This window comes from Cebus imitator, unplaced genomic scaffold (genome assembly GCF_001604975.1).
Source record: "Cebus imitator isolate Cc_AM_T3 unplaced genomic scaffold, Cebus_imitator-1.0 Scaffold522, whole genome shotgun sequence".
Lineage (NCBI taxonomy): Eukaryota > Metazoa > Chordata > Mammalia > Primates > Cebidae > Cebus > Cebus imitator.
Genome location: NW_016107837.1, coordinates 1,127,418 through 1,138,065, shown reverse-complemented (window position 1 = coordinate 1,138,065; position 10,648 = coordinate 1,127,418). Strand labels below are relative to the sequence as shown.

At 43.9% G+C, this 10,648-nt stretch overlaps 1 protein-coding gene across 4 annotated transcripts in view; it reads left to right on the top strand.

The window, feature by feature from the left end:
- Nucleotides 1-10,648, top strand: part of FAM193A (family with sequence similarity 193 member A) — a 204,461-nt gene that overhangs the window by 103,067 nt on the left and 90,746 nt on the right. For all 4 annotated transcript variants that reach the window (XM_017514331.2, XM_017514334.2, XM_017514333.2 and 1 more), the window contains exon 5: nt 2,737-2,971. In XM_017514331.2, the coding sequence (XP_017369820.1) occupies nt 2,737-2,971 (235 nt within the window). The remainder of the gene's footprint in view (nt 1-2,736; nt 2,972-10,648) is intronic.

Here is a 10,648-nt window from a genome sequence, read left to right as displayed (position 1 = left end):
AAAAAAAAAGGTTAGCCAGGTGTGGTGAAGCACACCTGTGGTCCCAGCTGCCTGGGAGGCTGAGATAGGAGGAGTGCATGCTTAAGCCCAGGAATTCAATGCTGCAGTGTTAGGATCGCTTTACTGCACTCCAGCCTGGGCAAGAGTGAGACCTTGTCTCAAAACAACAACAGAGAAAGTTAGGTGTCCTAGTGAGTATTAGGAAAAAATGTATAACCATCACATCAAACCCATGACTTCACGGATTGTTAATGCTGCATCTTCAGTACCTTAGAGGAGCAGCCAGTATGTGGTTGATGTGCCAGTGTCTGTTGAATGTATGTGTGACTTAGCGAGTGAGCTTCCGTAGCATCTTTAGCATATCGCTGTCTACTTTTTATATAACTTTAAAAATCATTCTGTTTGCAAAAGTATCACAGTTATTTCCTTAAATTTATAAAATACAGTAATAGACAATGAAAATAAAAGGGATTGAAGTCTGACATGCAATGACGTGGGTGTCCAGGCTACTTCTAAGTTTGGTTATCTCTGTCAAAACTTGACTATTCTGTCTTCTGTGGCTTTGCTTTGCTTTTCTCTTTTCTTTTCTTTTCTTTTCTTTTCTTTTCTTTTCTCTTTCTTTCTTTCTTTCCTTTCTTTCCTTTCTTTCTCTCTTCTCTTTTCTTCTTCCCCTCCCCTCCCCTCTTTTCTTTTCTCTTCTCTTATATTCTCTTTTCTTTTCTTCCTTCTTCTTTCGAGATGGGGTTTCACTATGTTGGTCAGGCTGGTCTCGAACTCCTGACCTCAGGCAATCCACCTGCCTTGGCCTCCCCCCAAGTGCTGGGATTACAGGCATGAGCCACTGTGCCCGGCCATGGCTTTCTTTAAATAGATGAAATATATTCTGTTTTGGGGGCAGTTTTTGTTGTTGTTGTTGTTTTTGAGACTGAGTCTCGCTCTTTCGCCCAGGCTGGAGTGCAGTGGTGCAATTTCGGCTCACTGCAACCTCTGCCTCCTGGGTTCAAGTGATTCTCCTGCCTCAGCCTCCAGAGTGGCTGGGACTATAGGCACCCATCACCACTCCTGGCTAATTTTTTGTATTGTTAGTAGAGATGGGGTTTCACATGTTAGCCAGGATGGTATCAATCTCCTGACCTCATAATCTGCCTGCCTTGGCCTCCCAAAGTGCTAGGATTACAGGTGTTAGCCACCACGCCTGGTTCTAGGGGACGGTTTTTTTTATACTAGTAATTGAAATTACAGTTGTCATGCTCAAAAAGTTAATGTCTATCTGAAATGCACTAACCATAATGGGAATCCCATTCATCTATGTATTTTTTTAAACCACATTTTCCATAAGGCTTCACATGTTCCTTTGCAAGATTTTACTTGGCTCTTGTCTTTTACAACCCAGGTAGTATGGCAGTTTAAAAATAGAACAGGTAACAACTTTCTTTTCTTTTGACATAATGTGGTATGTAGAAGGTGAAAGGATTTACTGTGTAAAATCCAGGAGCTGTAATTCAATACATTTTATGAATCATTTCTATTAGAGTGATGAACTCAAACTGATTTCTCCTGGTGATTAGTTATGGACGAATATTTGTTGTTATATCATTGGTTTTAGGTTTCCATCTAGAGGCTTCTGGATTAAAATACAATTAAATTTAACCACAGCAATGCCACTACTGTGGAATAAGTTTTAAAAAGTGGATTATCATATAAATATTTGTGTCAATAAAAAAGTGGATTATCCCAAAATTTAGAGAGAAATTCATGAAAATGTTCATTGCATTTGGCGCCTAGTCATGGGGCATGTATTATTTTTTCCCTACTCTTCAGCCTACAAATTTTATTTTACATAGCTTTATTGCTTTTTTGGTGGGATAATTTTAAAAAATAGTATAAACTGTGTCTGAAATGTCCTCTTGTGATGAGCCTAATACAAACCCATTTGGATTGTACACTGAGCTCCTAGAAAGAAGGAAAGAGCAGGCTGCCCCAGGTCTGTAGCCAGGTGGCACCTCTCCTGGGATCAGTGCTTTTTACTTGTTATCATATAAGCCTTCAGAAGCAGTTGTCCCCAGCGTCGTGTCTGAGTGTGTGCTCAGGAAATGTTATTTTTCCTGAATGTGGTGGCTCACGCCAGTAATCCCAGCACTTCAGAAAGCCAAAGTGTGAGGATCACTTGAGCCCAGCCTGGATAATGTGGAGAGACCCCATCTATACCAAAAAAAATTAAAATTAAATTAACCAGGTGTGACGACGCATACTACTCAAGAGATTGTGAGGCAGGAGGATCACTTGAACCCAGGGAGTTGAGGCTGCTGTCAGCCGCTTCATTTCATCCTGGGCAACAGAGTGAGACCCTGTCTCAGGAGAGGTGGTAGCATGCTCTGCCGGCTGTGTGAGTTCATTCAACTCACCCAACCCATGTGGGCCAAAATGTCCCCTTCCATAAAACAGGCACTGAACCTCCACGCAGCAAACTGAATTAGTGCATCTGCACGAACAGTGCTGTACAGAGAAAGCTCAGTAAATGTCACTTTTCCTGTTCCCTGGTGACACACTCTGTGCCCTGGATTCCCCATCTGTTAGGTGGGGTGATCGTGCCTCTCACAGGTGGTTACAAGGAAGATGACTGTTGTCTTCAGAGGTAGTCCCCTGTGGAAGGGCTTCAGAAAAGATGCTCATTGACATCAGAGCCAGCCATGGGGCCCTGGTGGGCAGGCTCTGGTGACTCTCTTCTCTGTGCAGGCTCTGTGAGAGGGACCCCTACCAGCTGTACCAGCGTCTGGAACAGCAAGCCCGGGAGTATGTGCTGGAGATGAAGGTCCGCCTTCTCCGGCAGCTGTCGGCTGCCGCCAAGGTGAAGGCACCATCTGGCCTGCAGGGCCCACCGCAAGCACACCAGTTCATCTCCCTCCTGCTTGAGGAGTATGGCGCCCTCTGCCAGGCTGCACGCTCCATCAGCACCTTTCTTGGCACTCTGGTAAGAGAGAAATGTGTTTTTCTTTCTGTTCAGGTGAACTGAAGAGAAGCATACGGCAAGAGGAAGCGTCTGATGCTTGTGTGCTGACCTCGCCATCACACCCCCACACACTGTCATAGGCCCGTGTCCTCTACAGGAGAGGACCCGTTTCCTCTTTGTCTTTCCTGTGGACTTTGCCACTGGATAAAATCATGGGGTGGTTCGATAACCAGGTGACACCTCAGGGAAGTACTATTTGGAGGACCCTGAGGCCCAGGGAACGAGGCATGGGGGAGCAGTTTGAGGTGAGCACTGATATGTACCATTATAGGGAGACCGAAGTCTCCGGTGTCTTGCTTAGGTTCATCCTTTGGTTTCTGTAGACAGAGCCGGTGTTAGGGGACGTGCCCATGAAGGCTGTAGAGAACAGCTTGTTTACAGCCCGGTGACATTCATTTATGCATGCATGCATTCACTCAACAAGCCAGCACTGAGTTAAGGTTAGGCTTGCAGTCTCAAGACAGGCCCTGTCTCCAGCCTGGCCAATGGGCATCTGATCGTCCTAACAAAAGAGACACAAATGGGTCCAACTGCCTCAAAAGAGGAATTACCACAGTGGGTGGAAGGAGCATGGTACAGAAATGTGGTTCCAGGTTGGGTGCACTCAATTCTCAATAGCCTCAATGCCTCCGCGGTTTGGAAGGAGACCAGCCGCCCAGACACAAGCCCTCAAAGCTTCCTTACTATTACTAATAGTCTATGGAGTTTTTCATCATCTCTTAAACTTTATTATTAAATAATTCTTCACTGTATTTGGGTGCTAGTTTTGGGTGCTTGCTTTCTTTAAATAAAGAAAAGGAATTGGCTGGGCGCGGTGGCTCACACCTGTAATCCCAGCACTTTGGGAGGTCAAGGTGGGTGGATCACGAGTTCAAGAGTTCAAGACTAGCCTGGCCAAGATGGTAAAACCCTGTCTGTACCAAAACTACAAAAATTAACTGGGTGTGGTGGGAAGCACCTATAATCCCAGCTAATCGGGAGGCTGAGGCAGGAGAATTGCTTGAACCTGGATGGCAGAGGTTGCAGTGAGCCAATATCATGCTGCTGCACTCCAGCCTAGGTGACAGAGTGAGACAGAGTCTCACTCCGTCCCCAGGCTGGAGTGCAGTAGTGCAATCTTGGCTCACAGCAACCTTCACCTCCCGGGTTCAAGCAGTTCTCCTGCCTCAGCCTCCCTAGTAGCTGAGACTACAGGCACGTGCCACCACGCCCAGCTAAATTTTGTATTTTTAGTAGAGATGGGGTTTCATCATGTTGGCCAGGATGGTCCCGATCTCTTGACCTCATGATCCACCTGCCTCGGCCTCCCAAAGTGCTGGGATTACAGGCGTGAGGCACTGCACCTGGCCGGAATTTATTTATTATGGTTAAGAAGGCTGAGAAGTCCAAGTTTGTGGGGGAACATCTGATGAGAGCCTTCTTGCAGGTGAGGACTCTGAAGAGTCTAGAGGTGGTGCAGGGCATCACATGGTGAGGGGGCTGAGCATCTAGTTTTAGGTGCTTTCTTAGTGGTAAAACTACATTTTGAAACAAATACAGTAAATGTTGGCATTGGTCTTTATCTGATTCTAAAGTTGAAGGACCTCTGAGAGAAATTTACATGCAGGCCGCGTGTGTTGACTCATGCCTATAATCCCAGCACTTTGGGAAGCCGAAGTGGGAGGATCACTTGAGCCCAGCCTGGGCAACATGGGGAGACCCCATCTATACAAAAAAAAAAAAAAAAATTAATCAGGCATGATGACACATCCTACTCAAGAGGTGTGAGTCAAGAGGACCACTTGAGCCCAGGGAGTTGAGGCTGTGGTGAGCCACTGCACTCCAGCCTATGCAGCAGAGTGAGACCCTATCTCATAAAGAAAAGAAAAAATTATATACATAGAATTATAAGTCATTTCAGGGGGTTCACAGACTTCCTCAAGCTTCACTACACCAAGCCATGGGGAGGTATCCATTCTGAGAAGAGGTAGCGAGGTGAATGGGTAGGGTGGGAGGTGGGTGGGTGGGCAGTTATCCTGTTTCAAGGTCTGAGTCCACTGGGTAGTGCCACCAGGCTTCCTTGTGGTACCTCTTCCTTCCTCGGGCATCTCTCGCAGCACTGCCTCCCTATCTTCACCCGAGAGTCTGCCTGTCCTTCAGAGGTGCAAATCCAGAGCCCCTCCTCTGTCTCCTACAAGAACATTGGCTGAGGTTAAGAAGGATGCTCTCCAGCCCATCTGAACCTGTGCCCAGAGAGACTCTGGTAGTGAAGAGAGCTGCTGCTGCTGCTCTCCAGAGAGTGCTGCTGAGATCTGTGCCTCCTCAGATAGTTACTGTAGGATACTGTTTCATGAAGCTGAGAAAAATTAATTGGAACCATATTTATTAGAGCAAATTCCTAGCAGTTTACATAGAAATAATTTCTCATGGCTTGAAAAAAAATGCATAAACTTGGAAGCTGTTTGATCAATGTCTTTTTTCACTTCCTTTACACATAGAAATATCCACATTAGTTTCTAGTGGTCCAGCAGATTAGATACCTTTAACTGTTCCTTCCTCCAAGGGAAACAACTGAATTTACTAGATACTAAAAAATAATCTGGGCACTGTGGCTGTTGCCTGTAATCCCAGCATTTTGGTAGGCTGAAGCGGTTGGATCACCTGAGGTCAGGAGTTTGAGAGCAGCCTGGCCAACATGATGAAACGCCGTCTGTACTAAAAATACAAAAAATTAGCCGGGCGTGGTGGCACGCGCCTATAATCCCAGCTACTTGTGAGGCTGAGGTAGGAGAATCGCTTGAACCCGGGAGGTGGAAGTTGCAGTGAGCTGAGATTGTGCCACTGTACTCCAGCCTGGGCAACAAGAGCGAAACTCCATCTCAAAAATAAATAAATAAAAAAGATGATATTTAAAAATGTCTGGCTGAGATGGTATGAAAAGGAGTAAGTTGTGGTGAAAAACCAATTGAAAACTGGAATCCTGAGAAATATATGGGCTTGAAAGTCAGCATTTCTTACTGGGATTTCTTCTGATCCTGGGAAACGAGATACAGCCTAGCCCAGGATGGGGTCTGCACATAATGCTGGGACTGTAAGTGACGACACCCCTCAGTAAGGTTGAAGTCAAAATTCTGAGCATCGAAAGGGACATCAGGGATGCGCAGCATTTATGGCCTCAGGGTGGGGATGCAGGGAGTACAGCTTCCCAGAGACTTGGTAGCTGTCAACCAGCTGCCACCTGAGTTGGAGTCTGAATAAATGTTGGTGTGGTATGAAACAGCCCAAGCCTGGAAGTTACTTTACAGTGGTCCAAGGTTGCTGGTAGAGTCAGGCAGCTGCTGGTCACCTCTGGAAGCCTTCTATGTGACCTCAGAATTCAAATAGGTAAAATATCCCCAAATGAGCAGCTCACAGTAAAAAAAGTTATGAAACACAATGTTCATGACAGCACGGTGGAGAGCCAGCAGAAGCAATAGACAGAATCACAGAACAAGAGATTTAAATTTTCAAAAAATTTAAATCTTCCGTAAGATTAAATTGAACTGTGCTTAGAGAAACTTTGTAAAAGTTTGAAATTAGGAGTTAAGGATTAATACTTTAAAGAATGACCATTCAGATTTGAAAAGAATATCAAACATAATTTTTTGGAAAAGCTTAATGGATAGATGAAACAATAAACAGCTGAAAAGAGAACTGGTGATTTGGAAGAAAGAAGTCCAGGAATTCTGTAGAATGCAACTCGAAGAAACAGAGATGGGCCGCATAGGAGAGGTTGAGACCTAAAGGATGCAGTGAAGAAGTCTGGCCATCAGTAATCAGACTCCCCAGAGAAAAGCAGAATAAGGTAGAGATGATAGCTGAGGAAGTATCAGAACTACTGAAAAGTACTAGTGTTCAGCAAGAAAGCTTATCAGATTTCCCAGGTAGAGATGTTGAAAAATCCTTCTCTGGATACAGCATAGTGACAGCTACAGAACATCAAAGAAACAGTGATCTCAAACACGAAATACAGGACTTTGTTGAAAATGGTCTGTGAGATTTCTGGATTCTGGGTAGAGGCTACAGTGAATCTCTATGTACTCCTTCACAATTAATCAGCATTTTGCCACTCTGACTTCATTTTACCTTCTGTTTCTTTCTCCTCTGCCCTCTTTTTTTTTTTTTTTATACAATATTTTAATATTGGTCCCAGACAACGTGCCTTTTTGTCTTAGAATATTCCAATAAGTGTCTTTAAAAGTGATCATCCATTATCTTATGTAGCCACAGTTCCATTGTCACATCCATGAAGGCTGACAGTAATTTCTTCTTACCGACTAATAACCAGTCTGTATGAAAATACTCCAGTTACCTAAAAAAATCTCTTTTTATGGTTGGGTTATTCAAATCAGGACCCCAAAATCTTCACAAATGTATAGCCACATTATTACACTGCCACCCAGTGATCTATGCAGCTTAAGATAAACTTGAACTCAGTGTCTCAGAGCAGTAATTCTCAACATTTTTTTTTTCTTTTTGTTTAGAAAAGCAACATGATTGTGATTATATTTTCTCAACATTTTTGACTCAGGCCCCTTTATACTTAAAAATTTAGGACCCTGAAGTGTGCTTTTTTTTTTTTGGAGATGGAGTCTCGTTCTGTTGCCCAGGCTGGAGTGCTACAGTGGCACGATCTTGGCTCACCATAACCTCTGCCTCGCAGGTTTAAGTGATTCTCCTGCCTTAGCCTCCTGAGTAGCTGGGCTATAGGCGTGTGCCACCATGCTCAGCTAATTTTTTATATTTTTAGTAGAGATGGGGTTTCACTATGTTGGCCAGGCTGATTTCAAACTCCTGACCACGTGATCCACCCGCCTTGGCCTCCTAAAATGCTGGGATTACAGACATGAGCCACCTTGGTTGGCCAAAGCATGCTTTTTTTAATGTGGATTTTTATTAGTACTTGCTGTATTGACATTCAAACTGAGAAATTTTTAAAATGCTTATTGTCATTTTAAAAATATAAACTCTCATTAGAGTACATAAATCACATATTTTAACATATATTAAATAATGTAACAAATAACACACTTTTACATTAGATAATGTAACATAAATAACATACTTAAAAATAACTATTTTCCAAAATAAAACTTTTTTTTTTTTTTTTTTTTTTTGAGACAGCTTTGCTCTTGTTGCCCAGGCTGGAGTGCAGTGGCATGATCTCGGGTCACTGAAACCTCCACCTCCTGAGTTCAAGCGATTCTCCTGCCTCAGCCTCCCAAGTACCTGTGATTGCAGGTGTCTGCCACCACACCCAGCTAATTTTTTTGTATTTTTGTTTTGTTTAGTAGAGAGGGGGTTTGACCTTGTTAGACAGGCTGGTCTTGAGCTCCTGACCTCAGGTGATCTGCCCACCTGCAGATCATGCAGGATTGTTGCATAGATAGGTACATGGTAAGGTGGTTTGCTGCCTCCATCCCCTGTCACCTATGTCTGGGATTTCTCCCTATGTTATCCCTCCCCAACCTCCCCCGCTCTTGGCCAACATACTTCTTAAGAAGAGTGTGTCACTCACACCTCTCCTGATCTCTGTAGAGGCAGTGGAAGTCTCGTTTGCTTCTGTATCCAGTCTGTTGTCATAGGTTGTCTGGTCTGGTTGAAGTTATTGAAGAAAATTCAACTTTTCACAGATATGTAGTTGGAAAAAGGAAGACTATTTTCATGTCCCATCAAATCCTGATAAACCAAGATGTGAGAATTTAATGGTTAGTTGCAATTTAGTCTGAAACTGTATTACTGAACTTACCTTACTCTGTTCCATTAAAATCCACAGATTCCAGCTCACCCTCAGTGGACCCTCTACTTATGCATGGTTTTCTAGTGTCATCCACAGGTCACTTTGCAAATATTGGTTCACTGAATATCTTCTGGATGTTGACATTTTTATTAATATCAAAAATGATATTTGTTCATATCACCACTGATCTCATCAGAAAGGTCTTTAAATGTGTATTACCTTTCAAGCCAACAGCAGCAAATGCAACTTTTCTTTTTTGCTTGAAAGCTTAGATTTTTTTTTTTGAGACAGAGTCTTGCTTTGTCACCCAGGCTGGAGTACAGTGACACAATCTTGGCTCACTGCAAACTCCACCTCCTGGGTTCTAGTGATTCTCCTGCCTCAACCTACCAAGTAGCTGAGATTACAGGTGCCCATTATCATGCCAGGCTAATTTTTCTATTTTTAGTAGAGACAGGGTTTCATCATGTTGACCAGGTTGATCTCGAACTCTTTACTCAGGTGATCTGCCTGCTTTGACCTCCCAAAGTGCTAGGATTACAGGCATGAGCCACCGCGCCCGGCCGAAAGCTCAGATTTTATGGTTAGCCACAAATCCTGTCACTTGTTTTCTTTGAAGCAACAGGTTTAATTTGATGTGCAGACTCTGCCAGCTAATTCTTTAACTCCATTAGCCCTTCTGTGAACAGCACCCTCATTTTACTGTTGTCTCTTGGACATAGATATTCTCAGAAATGCAACTCTACTGGAGAATGCCCTCATGTGAGGTTTATTCCACACTGCCTAGGGGGATCAAACAGGATAATGAGTCACATTTTTTTGTACTTAAAGTACTAAAATAAAATTGGGGGACTGAGTGTGGTAGCTCACACCTGTAATCCCAGCACTTTGGGAGGCCAAGGTGGGTGGATTGCTTGAGCCCAGGAGTTCAAGACCAACCTGGGCAACATGGTGAGACCCTGTCTCTACAAAAGATACAAAAATTAGCTGAGCATGGTAGTGCACGCCTGTAGTTCCAGCTACTCAGGAGGCTGAGGTGAGAGGATTGCTTGAGCCTGGGAGGTGGAGGTTGCATTGAGCCAAGATTGTGCCAATGCACTCTAGTCTGGGCAACAGAGCAAGACCCTGTCTCAATCGATCAGTCAATTAATATTTTTTTTGAAAAGAAATCTAAAAATAGTAATAAAATAAAATTGGGTCTAGGCTTAAGTTATGCTTCCAGTCATCTAGGAAATGCCTCACCATGCTATAATAGTCAACTCTAAATTTTCATCCACAAAGACAGATCTCAAATATCCTGCTGTTTCTGTCTATTGTAGGACTATATTCTAAACATCTTCTCTTCCTTCTTCTAAACCTTTTTTGTAGTGGGATGTGAGAACAATTTGCAAAGCCTGCCCTTGGATCACTGACAAGCCTTTCTGTCTCCAGCTCAGCAGTTCTCCCATAGGCCTCACCCCTCGTAGGAGCTGAGACAGCATATCCTGCAGATCCCACCCCTGCATGTCCTGATCCAATTACCCGAGCCCCTCTGTGCTGGTTCCACACCTATAGATGGGTGCATGGGCAGGGCAGCACCAAGTTCACAGGAAACTTGCTGGAGGCATTGAGTTCAGCACTCAGAACAGTGCCTGGCCATGGTAGGCATTCAGGTGTTAGCATGTGTTACTTAAGGAAACGCCAAGTTGATTTTAGGTCGTGAAGTGAGTCTGAAATCTGCTGTTTTGTCTTGCATGCCTCACCTAGAAGTGTAATTTTAGATGTTATTAAAAGTGCCAAACATCCTCATAAATCAGTCTTCACCCAGTGACCACTAGCATCTGTCCCAGAAAGCCAGACTTGTGATTCCACTCATAGGCAGGCAGGTGGAAACGGCTATC